The sequence below is a fragment of the Dermacentor albipictus genome, chromosome 4 (assembly GCF_038994185.2).
Source record: "Dermacentor albipictus isolate Rhodes 1998 colony chromosome 4, USDA_Dalb.pri_finalv2, whole genome shotgun sequence".
In the NCBI taxonomy this organism is placed as follows: Eukaryota; Metazoa; Arthropoda; class Arachnida; order Ixodida; family Ixodidae; genus Dermacentor; species Dermacentor albipictus.
In genome coordinates, this window is record NC_091824.1 from 142,905,888 (window position 1) to 142,926,907 (window position 21,020).

Sequence of the window (21,020 nt, forward strand, 5' to 3'; positions counted from 1 at the left end):
AGACAAGCGTCATTCACAACCATTCCTGGTGGTGGATGCGGAACATGCTTTAAAACACAGATGTCATGCACGTAGTCACATATCGGCACACTCAATCATGAGTACACTCACTGATACACACTCACATTGAATGGTGGATCGAGAGAGGAGAGGGGACGGAGGCCCGCCTTACATGCCCCCCAAGACATGCCAGCACTTGAGCGCTGACAAAACTGAGCGTGCAGTAGGTACCTCTCCTCCGTTCGTTGTATATTTTGGGATGAGGCCACCTCTTCCCTACTTTCAGGCTACCATAGATCCGCCTCTGCTGGCATTCATTTCACAGGTGTGAATGATTATTAGTGTGAATGAGTGACGGAGGTCGTGAGTGTGCGTGAGTATACGAACGTTGGTGAGAGGTGGTGAGTGTGAGACTACGTGAACACGAACGTGAGTGTAAATGTGAGTGAGCGCCAGTGAATGTGAGTGTATTCGAGTGTGAGCGTGAGTGAGTGCAGTCGAGGATGAGTATCGGCAGCTGGGCGTCAGCACTGACTACAGAGGCTGAAAACAGCATCAGTGTCTACGCAGCTTTCGTCCCTATGGCCGCTAGGACAATTGATAAGCTAGAGACCAAACTGTCTCGAAAACATGGCACCGGCGGAGAGGACGAACAGGTTTATGAGTGTGAGTATAAGGTTATGAGCGGTGAGCCTCAGTGTCAACGTGAGTAAGTGAGGGTAAGAGTGAGTTGACGTGAATACGAAAGTGCGTGAGTGCCGGTGAGTGCGGGAACCCGTAAGTACGAACGCCAGTTATTTCCTGTCAGTGTGAGTGGAAGTGAATATGAGCACGTGTGGCAGCGAGGGTGACTGGACGTGTTTACGAGTATATAAGTGAGTGCCAGTGAGTGTGAGTGAGTGTGTATATATATATATATATATATATATATATATATATATATATATATATATATATATATATATATATATATATATATATATATATATATATATATATGTCGCTTGTTTACGTGTGCTTTCATCGAGAGTGGTTTCGATCTGGATCACGCCTACTCACACTAGCAGGCACTCACTCATGTTCATACTCGCGTGCAGTATATAAAGTAAAGGCAGAAAAAATATACGCCTGAATCAGAGGCTCTTTTGCACCAGAAGATGAAGCGGACTATTTGATGGGAGGACAACCTCTCTCTTTAATACACTGGTCATTTGGGATATAGTGTCTCAATGGGAACCAGGACACCTATAACTTCATAATGTCTTACAAAGAGCTTGTAGAATTAATGAACTACCTAAGTTCGCAGGTTCATACAATAATAAGTAAGCGCCGACGATTAGGAGTTCTTATTCTGTGTTTGGATGCTACAGAAATTTATCTGAGACGAAAACGCAATTTCGTTGGTGGCATCGAAGATAATTAACGTGGGAATGTGCTGCCGCCGCCGCTTGTCTCAGGATGCGCGACTCAGTAACGCTGGGGTTATTCCCCTAGAGCTGCTTTTTTTCATGGCCTGCAGGGGCTGACTGTAGCCGGGTGTGAGCGGAGAGGCTTCTAGAAAATGGGCGACACGTGGTGCGTCCTCCGCATCGGTTATGTAGTGAACCGGTGGGAAGCCGGTGCCGTTGAAGCCGTTCGCGTTGACCATTCCGTAGGCGCCCACGTTGTCGATTGCCAGCCACTCGCCCACGGAAACCTCGAAGAATGGCACGCAGTCCTCAAGCTTGTCCAAAGGGTGACACGTGGCGCCCCACAACGTGGTCAAGTGTTTGCGGGCGCGGTTGTAAGGCGGCTGCAAGTATGTGCGCGCTCGTAAACTGAACAAGCACGTGTAACTGCTCTTCCACCGACTGCTATTAATTTTGCTACTGTTGCATTGCTGAGTGAGGAAATATTGATCCGAACACATTGTTTTGACACGAAAGTTTTGAAGATGCGTTACGTTGAAGCAGTAATCTAGCGACGGATACCTCTACCACGTACGGATTACGCGCTACGTACCGCTTTTTCTTACAGTGATGTTGGCTTTTTTTCTTCCAAGATTACTGCTTCAGCGTAATGCATTTTCGCAACGCCATGTAATGCATCACAGTGCATCCTGGATGTTTGCTGGTCCATGCAACTATACAACGCTTTACCTCCCCACATTCAAGCGACGCTTTCATCATACATGAGAATACACCTTGCGATACATACCATCCTCTAGTAGATACCGTAACACCAGGGGATGCAGTGAAACGAGCTCGCTCCCCACCTCGCTCGAGAGATACAAGTGCCGAGAATCTCACGTGCGTGGCACGATGTTTATTTGCCCGTGGACTCGTCGCGCAGAGCACGGAGAATATCGTCGATCCAGACTCCGACACATGTCTTCCCGCGTCTTATCGTGCATTAAACCGCCACGATGCTTCCCTACTTGACAAACTACAAGCACTGACACTGGCCAACGGTGCCACGACATTGCTTATGATATTGAGCGCCCGCACAGCCACCTGCGCTACCAAGTGTACGGTGGCTACCCAGCCATACTTTACACTTGCTGGACTAGTCGTTCTTTTAGTCAAATATACTGGGACCGTGGCCACATCCTTCACTGGCACTAAAAGTGGTTCGTGCACTAGTAGAGCACTTTATGTGCACCGGTTTAAGAGACCGCTTATAGTGCTCCTGTGCATCCTCTCACGTGCAGTCGGCGCTCACTCCCTCTTTTCTTTCTTTCTATTCCCCTTTCTTTAACTCCAGTCTAGAGCTTAGCAAAACGGACGCGCGTCTGGTTGACCTCTCTGCGTTTCCTCCCCTTGTTTTCTCTCTCCCTCTTTTTCTCTGTCTCTCTCTCATAGCACTAAATCCTCGCCATGTTTCCTTGAACCAGGATCAGAATCGACTTATTTAACATCGACGTTAGGCTGATGTGAGGTGGGAACCGACTAAAAACATGGCAAAAAGGTTAATGAAAGACGGTGTCTACCTACAAGAGGTGTTTCCCTTCGTAGTTACAGAAATGTGCGGACAGTATTATGGCAAGAACAACGACAACAATAAAATAAATGTGAATGCAGACACAATCCAACTGTTACACAATAAAATTTCCATATGTACATAGTAACTCGCTACACATTTATAACGACGTACTGTTTAACAGATATGAAAGATAATAACGTAACATCTGGCGACCATAATTAGTTCGCGTCATAGAAATTAGCCAAGCAGGACAGGCGCGTACATTGAGGACGCTTATTTCCGCTTTAATTGCTTTAATTTTGAAAATTCTAGAATAAATTATATATTTTGCATAACGTTGGCTTCGTAACGCTTGATCAGAATGCCTTCTAACCATTTCGTAACTGGCGCCGCACGAGATGCTGAAAAAAAATAATCTCAGTATGCTGAAACCACGAAACTCTAACATTGTTGCGAAGCGCTCTCTTTTGCGCTAAATTCAACTTCTGGACGTTAGTAAATGCTGAGGTTCCCCATACTAAAAAGCAATTCTTTCCTTCTGCCCCCATGTATTGCCGATCTGTAGATGAGCTGGAGAACTGTCCTCGGTACACCTCTCTCCCATATTCTGGTGATTCCTCGAACGACACTTTCAGCGCATCCATGAAATTTTCCAACCACAAAGCACCACGCGATGTGTGACCAGAGACGACAGTTCAGAGAAAGACCAGTTTCTGAAATAAAGTTGATATTACTCTCTCTTACATTGAGCGGCTGGTAACTGATGTCCAAGAATGTGTACATTTCTCGTGGAACGCAATTCTCTTTACTTGCGTTCAAGTAGACATCGTGGTGATAACAAAGAGCACCTATGGGAAAGGAAAAAAAATATTTTGCACAAGTAATGTCTCATACGCTCAGCCTTATATAGGCTAGCGATGCCAATAAGTGCGATATTACTTAAACAGAGTTATCATTACACTTCTGTCCGTCACCTTTCTTCTATAGGAGGCGCATGGAAGTAATAAAGTTAGGGCGCCTAGAAATGAAGCCTTTCTTTACTGGTCGAACAAGGCGTGCACCTTGCTAGACCACTGTTGACTGCTTCGTGTCTCACACTTCCCGTGAAACTTCCTTCGATTTCAAGAACCATATCTTCTCGTATAGAAGTCAGCTCTGATATCGCGTGAAAATTTAAGCTATTGCAATAATATTATACTCGATTTGTACAGCAGGATAATGGTAAGGAATGATATGGTTTATTTCCACAAGCAAAACACAGTATTGCACAGGGAAAGTGGAGAAAAAAAGCTGCTCGTGGTTGACCAGCCCCGCAGACCAAAAGATAAGTGATTTTCATTGATTGATTGATTGATTGATTGATTGATTGATTGATTGATTGATTGATTGATTGATTGATTGATTGATTGATTGGGATAACACACCAAGGCAACACTTGGCCTATTAGAGATCCCAATATTTGAGGGATCCAGGATAATTTCTATCCTTTCGGCTTATTGAACGTGCGTGGAAGTACACCAGAGTTCTTGCATTCCAATCCATTAGAATATGGCCGCTGCCACTACCGGAAGCCGAACCCTTTACCTCTGCACACGTACGCAAGGAATGCGTGAAAAACGCACCGTCGATGCTGGTTTGCCGGGTCCGCTTGGCGATCACCTTGGCTGCCATAGTGTAGGGCGCCGTCACCATGTACTGACCGGGCTCGGCTATGACGCTTATGCCGCTGGATTCTGGAAAGTGCAGGTCTAGAGCATCTCTCACGGCCTGGCATATCTGGGCAGTGAAATTGCATGCGTTTTGAAAGTCAAATGCCCGCTAACCTTTGAAACTTTGCTGCAGTTGTGGTTTTCATGAAAGCGTATGTGACAACCACTTACAGCGCTGCCAAATAAAAAAGAACGCCGCGTGCACACTTGAACGCTAATAGGACATGCTAGCGAGCCCAGCCTGAGGGGTCGCATGATTCACTTGCCGCTCCCCCGCGGGACCATCTTCATCATAAGTCGTGGCCGCGGCGACTCTCTATCTGCGGCCTGACTCCACATAACTGGCGACACGGATAAATACTACCATGACTCGAAGCATTCAGAAGTTAGCACATTCGTCATAGGCTAACTTTTTTGAAGAAGACATGCGTTTATTCGAGTTTGTTCACGGATCTACGCTGACTGCAGTGCTCAATTCATACAATCTGCCAAACTAGGCTATGGTAAAGACTGCTTCCACTGCTTCCACAACTTCTGGCGGCTTGAAGAATTCCACACGAACAACTACAATTGGACGTTTTTCTTCTGAAATCTGAAAAATCTGCATATTTCATGCAAACTAATGCAGCTGTTGACTAAGAAAATATTTTTGCGTTTACCAAAAATTATTATATTAGCGGAATCAGTGCTCCCACCTTGTTAGAAGAAGAAAAAAAAAGAACACATGCCCCGTAACTCTCATATCCAACATATGAACAGTGCGTGTCGAATATAAAATCCAGTATGTTGCCACATAGTATGCGGTATGTCTAGTTTTCTATACGTATAATTTTTTAAGGAAAGATGCGTGATAAATGCAATATGTTTTGGCGAAAGTATGTTTTTTTGCAATGATAAAAGTAGATATAAAGAGATTATTTTCTGACGCCGCATTATTCATGAAGGTTGACATCAGGCACATGGCGATAGCTGCTGATTAACATTTTAACAAATAAAATTAACAGGTCTTTCGATGCTCAATACATGTCAACATAATATCTCCTAACACAATCTCTCCAGTACATTAGTGTTCCACATACTGTTGTACCAGTGCATAAGAAATAATTTTTGATAAAACTGTGAGAAGAGAAGGCCAGTGCATTTAGCTTCAGGTTTTCGGGCAGATATCTCACGATATCAAATATTGGCGTAACTACGCCGTGGACATATTGCAGAAAATGCACGTGCTTTGCTTAGTGTCAATTCTTTACCTTCTCAAAGGAATCTCGTTTTCGGATGCCACCCGGGAATCCTCCACCGATATCAAGCACGCTCATCTCCATTCCTAACTCATTAGCAATGTCGAAGACTTCTCGAGCTTGAGCGATACCGAGTGTAAAAGCTTCAGGGCTGTAATTAATGGCGCCAGCATGAAACCTGGAAAATAGAATTTTGTATTGTAGCGAAAGTAATTGCAGCCGTATTCAATTAAAATATAGGCAGAATACAGGCAGAATATAGGAAGAACACAGCAAGAATGTATAGGCAGTGGTCCTGCCTGTATTCTCCACAAAAACGCAAGGTTGGAAACATGAGAACAGGTTCCATAGTCTCTTGAAAGTTCTAGGGTGCGATCTTGTACGCGTTCCAAACTCGAACGGAGGCGGTCCGTTCTTTCCGTCGCGAAATTGGCGGTCCGTTCCGTTGCGTTTGTCCGATAGCAGACAACACGGAATGATTGACAGCAGATATCACTTCACAATTGACGTCATGGCGTTCTTCACCTTTCAAACTGACCAACCATGTGCGGCTCGGTGGAACGGACCGCCTCCATTCTATTTTGGAACGCGTACAAGATCGCACCCCTAGTGAGCCCATAACGAAAACAGACACTGCGACTAAGTAATTTATTGACTGGCTGGTTGTAAATATTTATCGCATTCGTTTTGACAGACAAGCTCGGCTTGATGTTTTTCCAGTTTTATGCAAGAAGCGTCTCTGTGTCCGGGGAGAGAGTCGCCCGATCCGAGGGCAGCGCGGTCGGTAAAACCACGCGCCAGCCTCGTTGGCAGACTCGTTGAAGTTCAGAGGAGCCCCCTCAATCGCCCCGACGTGGGCAGGGAACCAGAGAATGGAGTGTATGGAGGTGTCGCCCTGCTTGGCGCCTTTCAGAATTTGAAGTACCTGCCGGACTACCCGGCCTTTCTGCAATGCCCTGACGGCCACCTTCGAATCGTCAAACGCCCTTTCTCTCCGACCGTCTTGCATGGCGAGTGCAATGGCCACTTGCTCGGCCACCTCGGGGTTCGTCGTCCGAACGGAAGCACAGTTGATGACTTTGCCCAGCGTGTCCATGACAGAAACCGCATAAGACTTGCCGTCCTGGTATGCAGCTGCGTTCATGAAGCTTGCTTCGATCTTGTCCTTGTTTATTTGCTTCGGTATATTTAATGCTCTTGCTTTGCGAAGACCTGCGTTGTGAACGGGATGAACGTTGCGGGGCAAAGGGGCGACCACGATCTTTTCCCCTTTTTCTCTGGGAATTTGGGTGTTTTCAGCCAAGTTCTTGGTGGATGCGCGTCTGATCTCCTCGAGGATACGCCTGCCGGCCGGCGTGGTGGACAGCAGAGTTAGCTAGGCTCGTTCCTGATCATCGGCTATCTCCTCCATAGTGTTGTGTATGCCGAGCCGAACGAGGTCCTCGGCATGCGTTCAGCATGCTCGAGGGCTCTCTTGACGAATTTTCTAATGAGGGCATTAAGCTTTTCCCGCTCGGCTCTGAGCCAGTTGTGCATGGCCACCATGTAGGTGAAGTGACACAGCACAAAGGCGGTGATGAGCCGAAGCAGGTTGTCCTCCTTGAGTACACGATGTCTGTTCGTGACCCTTCGCAAGAGGCGAAAAGCATTGTCGGTCTTCGCAATGATCTTGCGCAAAGCAGTGCCGTTGCCGCCACCTGATTCAATAAACATACCCAAGACTCCGACGGTGTCGACCCTGGGTATCGGGTCACCACTCCGAATGAACAGGTGAATGTCAATAAAACTTGGTGCTGGGCTAGTTGGTGATGCATTCGTTAAAACTGATGGTAGCGCTAAAAAGGAATGTCGTCGTCGTGTCGTCTTTTCATCGTGTGTCCGTTCCTTTTTAGCGCTACCATCAGTTTTAAAGAAGATGAATGTCACTTTCCGAGACCGGTTTCCAGCCCTTGGGTCTGCCCCCTTTTTTTTCTATAAAGCAGAAGCTCAGATTTGGTCGGGGAGCATCCGAGTCCGGTAGGTAGCAGGTACTGCTCCGTGATGTCTACCGCCTCCTGCATGGCGCTTTCTATTTGCCCTTCGCTACCGCCGGTGCACCAGATCGTGATGCCGTCGGCGAAGAGGGTGTGTTAGATATACCTTCAACTTGGGCCAGATTACTTGAGAGGCCGACCATGCAGATGTTTAAGAGAGTAGGTGAAATGACCGAGCCTTGCGGCGTGCTCCATGGGCTCAGGAGCACCTCGTCAGAGACAAAGTCGCCAATCCGCAGCTTCGCTTTCCTCCCCATTAGGAACGAACGGCCGTAGTTATATAGTTTGGGGCCCAGCTCGTAGTCTGCGACGGAGGCCAGAATGTATTCATCGAGAACGTTGTCAAACGCTTTCTCGAGGTCGAGTCCGAGCAGGGCCCTGGTGTTCCTGGTACTGCCGTCGATGATTTGATGCTTGATCATCTTCACGGTGTCCTGCGACGAGAGGCCGGCACAGAAGCCACTCATGTTGTGAGTATAGATGTTGTTCTCTTCGAGATATCTGTTCAGTCTGTTGAGGACGACGTGCTCCGCCACTTTTCCGACGCAGGAGGTGGGAGAGATGGGTCGGAGGTTGTCCACGTTCGGAGCCTTGCTGGGTTTGAGGACCAGGACGACGTTGGCGGTCTTCCATAGCTCTGGGACGTTGCCATTTTTCCACGTCTCATTGATAATCTTGGTGAGGTATCCGATAGAACGATCAAGGTTCCGCAGCATCTTTTTGGTGATTCTGTCGCCACCTGGCGCCCTCTTGCCATTGAGAGCAAAAAATGGCTTGTCTAATTTCCTCCATGGTGAAGTATTCTTCCAACTCTGAACGGGCTGGGCCGAGGTAGTAGGGAAACCAGTCTTACTCGTCTCCGTGCTTTACGGGAAGGTACTTTTCCGTGAGCTTGGCGACCAGCTCGTCCCTGGAACAGGATGTGGTAGCTTCGTGAAGGGCTCTGGCGAGCGTGTGTCTCTGACTGGATCTGGTGGTGCCCTCGTCGAGGAGATGTTTTAGCATGCCCTAGGACTTGCTGTTGCGCATCTGCCCGTCGCATTGCTGCTTGCCGAGGGTCTGACAGTGATCTTCGATGGCCTTGTTAAGCTCGGAGATATTTTTCCTCCATCTTCGGTTAAACCTTTGTCCCTTCCATCGGAGAAGCAGCGCCTGCTTGGCCTCGATCAGATGGGCTAGCCTGCTGTCCACCTTCTCTATCTCCAGGTCGCTGATGATCTTCTTAGTGGATGACTCGGTGTCACTCTTGATTAGCTCCCACCAATCTTCCAGGTTTTTGTGGACGGGTGCGCTGTCGTTGCCACGGAGCTGGCGAAAAAGGTCCTACTCCGTGACGGTGAACTATCTGGATTTACTTCGGGCGACGTCAAAGCGGGTCTCGTCGAGACCCGCTTACGTGCTCGAGACCGTCTCGAGCACGTAATGGTCGCTACCAAAATCCATTGTTGTGTTACGCCATTCGGCTCCCTCGACGTTCTTTACGAACGCCAGATCTGGGGTGGTGCCCCGGCTCACCGAGTTGCCTATTCGGGTGGGAAACGCCTTGTCTGTGATGAGCGTGATGTCCATTCCATTGGCATTCTGCCACAGACCTCGGCCCTTGGTCGTGTCGCAGACGTACCCCCACACTCCGTAGGGTGCGTTGAAATCCCCGACGACGACCAGGGGATGGGTGCCGGCCAGGTCGACGGACTTCTTGAGTATCGTTTTGAACTGCTGTCGCGAGTCCCAAGGATTGCTGGAGATGTTGACTATAAACACGCTGTTTCTCCGCTGGTTGCGTTGTCTCGTGTTGAGCAGAACCTCCACCATTCCGTATGCGACCTTGCAACTCACCAGCTTCAGGTCATGAAACAAGTGTGTAAGCCTCCTGTCCACTAACGTGCATACTCCCCGACCTCCGAGCTGCACGGAGACAGCCCAATAACCAGGGAGGGATGCGGCAGAGACGCGGGTTTCCTGTAATGCTATTAACCGTGGTTTGTTAGCTAGTGATCTAAAATACTGCTGCAACGGATCCCTCTTATTGGAGTACCCCTATAGTTCCAGTGCCGAATTCTGAACTCCTCTTTGGAACAATCCACGATTAGACAAATTTTCTGTGCTACCCGCTGTAAGCGCAGGTGCACGTAAAAAGTGCCCCCCCGCCCCTCCCCACTCTGACGCGCCGATGTGCTCATAGCCCTGATTATAGTCCCCGACGCGCTCGGAACAACGACCTGCATAGGAGTTAGGACCTATTACTTGGGATCACCAGACGCTCTAGGGCTTCCATGCGATCGGACAGCGCGCCTAGGCCTCTCTTTGGGTCCTTTAGGCCGACTTGCACCTGTGCTAAGCCTTGCTGTAACTGCTGCATGCTCTTATTGAGCGTGACCAGCATGTCTTTGATCTCATTAGTTTGCGAATCTGAATCTTCCTTACTGGAAGCTGCCCTATGCTTGGCGGCCCCGGCCGAGTCACTGGCCGGAACTGGTGCTTCTGTGGCGGTTGGCGCCGACGCGTTGGCCGAAGCACTCTGACTGATTACCAATTTCTTAATCTTTGTCATTTTGCTAGCCATGGGAGATTCGCAACGACGACGACAGAGATTCCGGTGTTTAATAAATTGAATGAAGTGCAGGCGCACATAGAAAAGCAAGGACACCTAATGTCGACGTTTCGGCGGAGTCCGGCGTTCATCAAGAGCGACACAAACACACAAACACACACACACACACACACACACACACAAACACACACACACACACGCACGCACGCACACACACGCACGCACGCACACACACACAAACACACACACAAACACGTGCGCGCGCGCATATATATATAAGAAAGAGGGGTACATGTGAGTGGCCTTTGAGCGAGAAATGCCTCCCTTACACGATGCTGGCTCAAAGTTGCACGGAAGTATGCGCAGTGAAGACGGCTGCGGCAACGAGGTAATGACCAAGTAATGCGATTAAGCAAGGCTGCGTTTTCCGGTTTGACGTCTGCTGAGGCGCGTCCTGTATCATCTTTTAACAGAGAACTTTAAAGCAAACTGTTGAGAGTTTAGCTTCTTCCTAGTGTTTAGTGCGACGGAGGGTGTTGCTTTGTATGATGTTAGTTTCTTCGTATGTACTGCTCACTGTACTGTCAGATTTGCTCGCTTACCATGCCGCAGGCCTGGGTTCGATCCTCGAAGGATACTAAATTTTAAAAAGCTTTCTTTTTTTGCGTGGTCATCATTACAGGTCACACAGATAGCCACCGAGCCAGGCCAAACTGGGGGCGAGGGTAGGCAACGAATGCTATCACATTAAAATTTGAAATTGTTACACTTCTATATCAAGTCTTTTAGATAGAGCATTAGTTCAGCTCTAACAAGACGCTACCTAACGCAAAGCATCCTATTAGAGTAATGAAAGTAAGAAAAAAGATTCCGGCAGAACTCATATACCACGATGATCGTTGACGTTAATATGATTAGCATTAAATCAGTGTAGCGACACACCTTATTGCCTCCACCGAAACGCTTCATGCCCGAGGCGTAAATGCAACCGGGCTCCTCTCTCGTGCATGTCGCTGGACGCACAGCGCCATCTAGCGCCGCCGCCTGGAAGTCCGCGCATGGCGCGTGTCTGAATATACATGGCACGGTTTCGATTCTGCCCAGCACCGGATAAGCTTAATTTAAAAGGATTTTTTTTTGTCTTTGAGAAGCGGCATTTATCCATTCGCTCATACCCAGTGACCCAATGTGGCGGGAAGAACGGTTATAACAGGACATCGACAAGCACATGAAGGAACGCGAATTCTGAGCGAGTGCAAACATTTGACTCACGCAACGCCAATCACAGACAGGCCCAAACTTATAGCAGTGTGTAGCAGAGATGCGGCTTCTTCTAGCGAACATCCAAACTTTGAGGCCATCTTGCATCCGAGTGCGTCTGTTTGAACTTTGATCCTTAGCAGAAGCCTATAAAGATTTTAAGAGGTGCTAATGAATACGAGTGCCCGAAGCCATCACTTTAGCTTGTGCTTGTCAAACTCCGTCTCGGCGATACTGCCAAAAGTGATTAATGCCTGTTTTAGGCAACTGTTGAACCTATACCAATAAATTTGTTTGCAATAACACAAAAACAAAAACAAAATGTGTTGTTGTTTTTAAATTGCGCTATCACTAGAGTAGGTTTTAAGAAAATTTATAACGACACTAAAACATCACAAGACACCCGAAAATGGAGCAACAATGTTGTAAACCGCAGATATATATAAAAGCCGTACTTTCGTAAATTACACTTTATAATGTTCCTAAGGCGCATAAATATCGATGCACGCATTTACAGTTTATACGAGACTGTTTCTTCGGCTAACAGGGCTTTTCAAAAGATGTATTTAAAATACAGTGGTGAGTTCTACGCGTCCTACATAAAGAGAAATTTGTTTCACCCAATTAGAACCATTCACCAGGTACGATTCAAGTAATTTGATCGTAAATTTTTCTTCCTTATATAATATCGAGGTATGAAAGTTCCCGTATTTCATTTGTTGTTGTAGTTTTCAAATTAAAGAGCAATTATAAATATCTAGCTCATGTATAATTTGGTTGGCTCTTGATCTTCTACGAATCGGTCAGTTCCGAGCACCTTAAAATGAGCGGGAACATGAGGCTTATAAGGAAGTGCAACTTGAACGTAGAATGACAAAAGAAAGCACTCCTAACCATTCTAACACCAAAAGAAAGGATTAGTCCTTTTATTTGGACTCCTTAAAGACAGGCTTCCGCTTTCGACTCGTGTACCACGTGTCATCTTAGTCTAACTTCCGAGTTAAAATGTTCTTTTTTCTTTTTCTTGCATTTAACAAGATTCCTCTATATAACCTGGCCTTCTTGTCTGAAATCTTCTCCAGTTCTTCCGCGCAGTCGAAGGTCATCAAAGTGACTCCAACATTTTTGGCAAACTCCAGATGGGATGTCTGCTTGGCGGGGTTGGCGTAAATAATCCGAGTGACGTCAATACCAGCGCTGACAAGCACCTCGATTTCCCACTGTCGAAGAGAGAGAGAGAGAGAGAACATTAATTTCCGCAAAATAACAACAAGCCTAGGTTTCCATGCGACACAATAGTTCATACCAGAAAATTGTGTTTAATATGTGCAGGCTACTGCTGTAGTATATAGTTATCTATACATTCGCGTAGATTATAAGGTAAGGGGAACGTACACGAGCAGAGCATAGCATAAGGTTGGAGAAACCAATTATGTTTGTCTTAGTATATTTCGTTTCACTCTTTGTATTGTTCGCGCTCGGTTCTGGGATCCACCAACAAGACCGTTTAACGTATATGCGCAGTTCATAAAAAGGTAATGGAAGCTATGATGTATTTGTTGTGTGCGTACCTTACATACCTGTGCAATACGTTTGTGTGAGTACGCGCAAGCACAATATCAAATTTTGTTGTCGTTGGCATTAATGAAGCTGCACTGTCGCTGCAGTGACGCTTCCGTATTACATTGCCATGGACGATTGTTACCTCATGTCTCAAGCAGCCTGAGAGGGAAAAAGATGAAAAGAAATTAAATACTGAGGTTTTACGTGATAGAACTATGATTTGATTAGTTTCGACCACCTGCCCTTCTTTAACGCGCATCCAATGCACGGTACGCATGTATTTTCGCATTTCGCCCCCATGGAAATGCGGCCGCCACGGTCGGGGCAACAGCCACTAAGACACCAAGGGGAGGGGGGGGGGGGGGCAGCCTCGAAGTTGTCCGGCTTTCCTCTTACCTTATTTGAACAGTCGAAGTTCACTTCTTCGCATGCTAGAGTTTGCATGACGACGGGATCTGTGCAAGCCTTTATGGCTGAAAAACAAATGAAAAAAAAATTATCGTGTCTTTAACATTACGTTTCTTCACAAGTGAGAATTCGTACTCTTGTACTGCTATTATCGTCTTGTGCTTTATGCGAAAAAAAAAAACACTTTTTATCGTCTGCACCAAGAAAAGTATAACGAAGATATGCGCCCGTGCATTTTTGTGCACTATTAAACGCACGTGTGCATGCATTTGAGCGCACAGTGCTATAGCGTGCTGCACTAAATCAATGTTTTGTTTACCCCTTGTCGTCGCTATGTTATCCCGTCTAATGTCGGATAAACGGGGAAGTGTGATCGATTATATAAACCAAGTAACAAAACCTTAAATGTATTTGCACAGGGAGTTCAATATATATTCTTGCTGTTGTTTCGGAGTCAACGCTTGCCAGCTTAGTCTCTGGATGCCTTCGTGTATATGAAAACTGTTAGGCCTGGAAATTCCTGTAACAATATATCACCGTAATGCGGAACCACCCGCGGCAGCTCCTGCCGCCACAGGCGCACTCTGTTCTTCAGCTCTCGCAGGTCACACACATAAAAGGCGTTGTCTTCTTCCTGGAAGGAGGAGGAACGAGGTTTACCGTTATACGTGCCTAAATTAATGATCATACAAACAATAACTACGACTTTGCGCCATCTAGATCATTGCAAACGTGCTGGCTTCGTCATACCTATACTATATGCATGCAATGTTTGCGCGAACTCAGTCTACGTCCGATTCCTGATCGTCAAGTACCAGCGCGTTAAAAAAAAAAAAGAAACGAACGTAAAGAGACATACACAGCGGCGTTCTTGCACCTTGTTTTTTACGCGCTGGTATTTGGTGATCATTATTAACCAAATAGCCCGAATTTCATCTCTTTTGAAGTCTGATTCTTCTTTGTCACCATGCTACACCGTTCTATTAGTGTTGTTGGTTGTGTGGGAATCTGAAATGAGTCATTGCCACCTCATATAATCTCAGCACCCACCTCGTTTCTAACCCTTCCTGCATATATAAATTAAGAGAACTGCTCCTTGCTGCTTGCTGAACGTCTTATCTCACGTGTTAGTAATTCTGCTTTGCACTGAAAAGACAAGAGGTAGCAAGCGGGTTCACCCATAAGAAAAGTTATTGGTTATGCTCAAGCTGAACAGCCCCCAGGAACCTTTCCCGTGTTCACTAGTTTAGCTGCTGCGTTTGCGCTCTCCTGGCCAGAAAACAGTTATCGAGCATTATTTAAATGCTTATATATCTTTATGAGTGAGCTATTATGATGGAGGAAGCACTCTCGTTCTGTAGCGGAGGTCGCGTCAACGCTCTGTCGTATATGGCGAATGACGGGTGATATGTGAAGCGCACCGACTATTTAATCTCTTCCAAATAAAGCAAGGCAATCCGTAAGCCCGCTACTGGGGTAATTGAAGTGCACGCTCACGAAAACGGACATACTTGTTCTTGCACCACCTTCATGGCAACCTCTCGGAAAGTGCCTCCCACGTGAACGAAGGACATGTCGCTCCGTAAGGCGCCAGTCAAACGCTTGCCCGTCCAGAGGAGGCTAGAAACAAGCACTGTCGAGCAGTATTCGTCACACATAGTTTGGCAAAAAAAGTATAGGAAACAAAAACAATACCCTGCGCCGCCTATACCGAGCAATGTCCTGTTTAAGTAGGCTTCAAAAAAGGAAAAAAAAGATGGGGTAAAACTAACCTTCTAAACGTTTTTCTTCTTACGGAAGCGGAAACCTTAGCTTACGACAGGTAACTCGCGTAGCCCGAGCCATCGCCCTCGGTAAGAACAACGTAGGGTGCTTGCTAGGCGGAGCAACGACTCTATAGCCTGTGAGAATGTGCACAGCGCGCTAAGGTGCTTTCTGACTAGTGCTCCACGCGTGCTAATCAAGCGGCAGATGTGATCACGCTTTAAAAGAATTACAGGTTTGTAGCCTACCCGCACTAAGCACCACTTCACCATCAGTTCTAAGGCGACTTCGTTGCACATACGCATAAGGGCCCGCACTCATAAAAGGCTCTTGAGATAGAAGTGTTCGTAAAGGAAAATTCTTAGCAGTCCTAATGCATGTTACTACAAAAGCCCGTCGGCCATGGCAATGATACGGTTGAGCCGTTTCCGCTTGCAGTTACCTCAACCAAAAGTTCTAGCTCCTGGCCTCGCTTTGTGTTGACGACTTACCGGAAAAGTGTCCGCGGCTTCGGTGAATCGCTTATCGCTGCTAGGGGCTTGGCCGCCTGTGTTTTCCGTGGCTCGAAGTGGAACTCTGCAGCTGGTGGGAGGCTACAAATTGGCCCAGCCCATGCGCAACGAGCGAATGTGAATGTTTCGTGCACCTGTCTGCACATGCACGGGGAAAAAAAATTGCGGAAGAGCACTCCTAAAAAACGCTTCCTTGTACCGTGCCCGACAAAATCTGTACCCGTATTCACAAAAATATATTAGGCTAGAATCGTTCGTGATGGCCAATTGAATTGTGATGTCGGACATGTTACCGAAGGTGGGCAGCCAGTATCAAAGAGCACTTACGAACGAAGAGCTTTGTGAATTCGACCCCTCGACCTTTGTTTCCCAAATTAGAATAGGAAGCTTTTCGGCGTGGAAGCAATAAATAGGCAAGTTGTGAATTGACCAGAGAACATGGTCCTAATGTTTGAGTGAGAGCATATATATATGCCCTCACTTGCACTAGGTAGCTTTTCACCGTAAATTTAGTCTCTGATTATTTATGTAAACGTTTCTGTTTATTAGCCACATACCCTTTAGTCGTGTTTTTTCTCAAACATCGCTCATTAGCTCCGATTTATCCTTTTGCTAACAGCATATACGCTCGCGTTTGTTCCCTTACTTTATATGCGTAAATCACGTTTTCATGCTTCATGTTTATATACGTCTACACCGTGGTCGTACTTACATATCATATTACAAGGAATTAAGTAGACTGTTCAGGTGAATCTACTTGGGCACCTACAACGCCACGATTATATAGGCAAGACGCTTTGTCGCATTGCCATCTCACGACGTCTCCCCTACATAAGTGTTTAGCAGTAAGTACGAGTGTCGGTGTAATTGATACGCCCGGTCATCTCCAGAGTTTGCTGTGTTCTGCTGAGAATTTCCGTTTGCCACCGCAAGCCGCGACTTCTGTTGTCGTTACACCCTCTCCTCCAGTACCCGACGGTGGCTATGTCCTCGCTCGCATAAATTCCATTCTGTTGGCGCACAGTCATGCTTTTACGCACACATATCCATTCAGTCCAGTGCCATCATCAATACATTATTATCAGTGCAGCCCAGAAATTATCAGCATCAGTACAGCCCAGTACAGTAGTAGTTTAGATATGTACCAAAGTCATATTGTAGGCCAAATCACCAAATTCCGTTAGCGAGACTAAACCGCACCGCAAAAGATAAACGTACTCCCGCACAGACTGTAGAGGCTGACTGGCGTTTATGAATTCCTATTCCCTTTCCAGGCTATTGAACATTATTTTTATCTTCTGCGTATTAATATTCAACCATATTCCTCCACATTCTCGGTTAAAGTCCTCAAACATATGTTATATCATAAGAAGCCAACAAACACTGACACCAAGGACAACATAGGGGAAATTCGCGAAATGCACGCCTTCGCAAACCCACAACCATCGCGAAATGCGAAGGTTGTGGGTTCAGTTCCGACCTGCGGCAAGTTGTCTTTTCATCCACTTTAATTTCTATTAATTTATCGTTCCGTTATTTCATTTATTAAGCACAAGTAATTTCCCCTATGTTGCCCTTGGTGTCAGTGTTTGTTGGCTTCTTATAATATGACTAATAAAAATCGGGCCCCTCGGTTAACGCCCTTTCTTCTCGTGTCAAACATATGTTGCAATTTATCCCTAGTGTTGCTGAACAGGACAATACCATCTGCAAAACGAAGGTTGTTGAGATATTCACCATTGATATTCACTCCTAAGCCTTCCCAGTCTAATAGCTTGAGTACTTATTCTAAGCATGCAGTGAATAGCATTGGAGAAATTGCGTCTCTTTGCCTGAGCCTTTCCCCGAAAGGTAATTTTCTACTTCCTTTGTGGAGATCTCAGATAGCTGTGGTATATTGTAGACATTTCCCAATATATTCTCGTATGCCTCCTGTACTCCTTGATTACGCAATGCATCCATGACTCTGGTATCTCTATCGAATCAAATGCCGGTTTGATAACATAACACACTCCATATATGCATCTACAGACAAACGAAAATCTGGTATTTTGCAGCAAAGCAGATACCGTAAAAAACAATAGTGGCATATGGCATCGCGTGTTCGGCACTCGGTTGTGTATTGTCCCTGTTATGGGGCGTCGAAAAAAAAATTCAGAAAGCAAGAGCATACTCCCGTTTGCTTTAAAATAAATAAATAAAAAAGAGACGTCGGCAGTCTCTTTGCTTTTTGTCCAATGACAAAGCAGGTGGTGGGTTCGGAAAGCTTGATGTGTTTCTGTGTTTTTCAACTGTTTTGTTTGGTGGTTATTTCCCATGTATAATATTGTATAATTCGCTTTCCTCTCTCTCTCTTTCTCTCTCTCTCTCTCTCACACACACACACACACACACACACACACACACACATACACACACACACACACAAACACACACACACACACACGCACGCACACACGCACGCACGCACGCACACACGCACACACACACACACACACACACACACACACACACACACACACAGAGGCCAGACGTGAACTGAAGCCAGATGCTTGATTTCGACAACACTCGGGAAGTACAATGTCGGCCTAAGCGCATTCTTGATGCGCTTCGTAGCACGTCGGGAGACCTGCTGGTGCAGCTTTGCGGCTAACAGGTTGCGCAGCTAAGCGCGCTGATTTCCGGCCCGCGGAGGCCGCACTTCGATGGGAGCGAAATCCCAAAAATGCCCCTATACTTAAAATTTAGGGGCGCGTTACAGGAACCCAGGTGGTCAAAATAATAATACATATATTATTATTATATATATTATATAATATAAGTAATAGATAATGGCTCAGCGATCTTGCTAGCTGTCTAAATGAGTCAGCCAGCCCTTGGACGGTACAGCTAGGCAAATATTACTTCATCAACTGACGTACGCACTCTTGCAGTTGTTCTTTCTAAATGTATTAGATTCGCAAAAGGGAAAACATTGACACTGTTCTAAGAGATACCTCCTAAGCACAAGTAGTGGAAGTGCGTAATGTTGTTATTACTCGTATTTTTCTAGGAGTACGTCGCCAGCATCATGATGTCTACATCAACCAAAGCCAGCAACACTGTTTTCCATTCAAATTATTCTCGTTTCTTGAGGTCTAATATCGACCGCTCAGCGTAAGAAGTTACGTGAGTCCTTTGTTCACGATATCTGATTTTAATTTCAGTGAATCAAACCTGATTAAGTGAACATGTGCTGTTTCTTGCGAAATATATGATGTCAATAAAGATATCAATAATGATTTCCTGAAACAGCTGTGAGGGTGAAAGCCAGTTAAGTGCGCGGTGACAAATGTTGTTTCCCGAGCACAGGCACTGGTAGAGCACTCCCATTCGCATGTTCGAGTCAATACACAACCCCGCAAAAATTTTGACAACATTCTGGTGTTTCCCTTGCACGCTCGGAAGCCTTCTTTGAAGCTGCAAATTTTGTGCACAACATGGAACACTCAGGTATGCGGTACTGCTTTGTCGTTCTCTTCCATTCCTTACCTGCATTACCAGTATGTCCCCGGAACAACTGCTTCTCAATATGGCTCGTCTTCCAAGAAGTATCTTATGCCACGCATTATTTCTCAGAAGATCATGTGACATGGAGCACAAAGTGGCACGCCTGTTGGGTCACTGCAGGCATGTGTTACCTAATAGGAAGCCTCAGCTCGGGGGCTCCTATCTATATACATGGAAAAGGAGAAATCGTTCTTGCACTAATTTGTTGAAGTTTGTTGCATCTAAAAGAAAAAGTTCATATCCAGTGACTTTTGCCAGCGAATTTTCAATTTAGGTCTTGAATTTTTTATGAAATGCTGATGGAAATCGCGAATTTTCAGTAATTTGTACCATCAAGTTTAAAATTATGGGGTTTTACGTGCCAAAACCACTTTCTGATTATGAGGCACGCCGTAGTGGAGGACTCCGGAAATTTCGACCACCTGGGGTTCTTTAACGTGCACCTAAATCTAAGTACACGGGTGTTTTTGCATTTTGCCCCCATCGAAATGCGGCCGCCGCGGCCGGGATTCGATCCCGCGACCTCGTGCTCAGCAGCCCAACCCCATAGCCACTGAGCAACCACGGCGGGTAGGACCGAGCTCTATCCTGTCCTTTCTAATAGCCCGTTCTACTTTATCTATGCAAAGGTAATAAAATTTGGGACAAAAATAACGTAAAGGTAATCAGTCGTTTCTGTAGGGCACTAAATGGTAATTAACCAATTACATTTTAAAGAAGTACTTGTAATTTTAATCGCTTACTTTTCTTTTGTAACGTGTAAAAGTCTCAGCAACAGCTGTATTTATTCTACTCGTCTTTTATATGCACTTTCCAGGCATCTGGGCTTGCTTGCTAAAAAGACGTACGCAAACTTTCTTGCAAGCTTGGAATTTCTGAAACGTGGCAAAAAAAAAAAAAGAAAAAAAAGAAGAAAAGACCACGAATTCAAGGAGCCCTTAGTTATCTTTACGTAGATGAATGCGAAAGCATTGCGACCATGTGGCTCGAGCAGCCATGTCAGCAAAAGTGCCGCGACGTCACATGACCAACGGTGTTCATCACAAAGTGCGCACAGCGTAAGGTCGTGGCTTCGACTCCAACCAAAGGTCGAGGGTTCAATTTCCAAGAAAGGTGGTGGGTTCGAATGAATGAATTAACTCTAACCTAGTTAACTTCGCCTTAATTACGACCAATGGTAGTTGGTTCAACTCCCGCCAAAGGTCGCACGTTCGAGTGCCTCCATTTACTCAATCTTAATAAACTGTGCCTTAACTTCGCCTTAAAAGCAAAGGTCGTGAGTTCCAGTGTATTAGCTCTATCTTCATTACCTGTGTCTTAACATTGCCTCAACACCAAAGATCGTGGGTTCGACTCCCACCAAAGGTCGAGGGTCTGATGAGCGGCCACGTCAGCAGAAGCACCGCGACGTCAGGTTGCGAACGGCGTTCGTCACGAGGTGCGCACGATGCAAAGTCGTCGGTTCGAGTGCC

General features: G+C 46.1%; 1 protein-coding gene across 1 annotated transcript in view; it reads right to left on the reverse strand.

Moving 5' to 3' along the window:
- Nucleotides 1–1,236: 1,236 nt before the first annotated feature.
- Nucleotides 1,237–21,020, reverse strand: part of LOC135915445 (ornithine decarboxylase-like) — a 115,683-nt gene continuing 95,899 nt past the window's right edge. Inside the window, exons 2-11 of the mRNA XM_065448522.2 lie at nucleotides 15,979–16,137; nucleotides 15,235–15,343; nucleotides 14,261–14,357; nucleotides 13,712–13,788; nucleotides 12,806–12,972; nucleotides 11,765–11,899; nucleotides 5,921–6,086; nucleotides 4,584–4,737; nucleotides 3,706–3,809; nucleotides 1,237–1,792 (exon numbers count right to left, since the gene is read on the reverse strand). Of these exons, the coding sequence (XP_065304594.1) occupies nucleotides 1,454–1,792; nucleotides 3,706–3,809; nucleotides 4,584–4,737; nucleotides 5,921–6,086; nucleotides 11,765–11,899; nucleotides 12,806–12,972; nucleotides 13,712–13,788; nucleotides 14,261–14,357; nucleotides 15,235–15,297 (1,302 nt within the window). The 5' untranslated portion in view covers nucleotides 15,298–15,343; nucleotides 15,979–16,137 and the 3' untranslated portion in view covers nucleotides 1,237–1,453. The remainder of the gene's footprint in view (nucleotides 1,793–3,705; nucleotides 3,810–4,583; nucleotides 4,738–5,920; nucleotides 6,087–11,764; nucleotides 11,900–12,805; nucleotides 12,973–13,711; nucleotides 13,789–14,260; nucleotides 14,358–15,234; nucleotides 15,344–15,978; nucleotides 16,138–21,020) is intronic.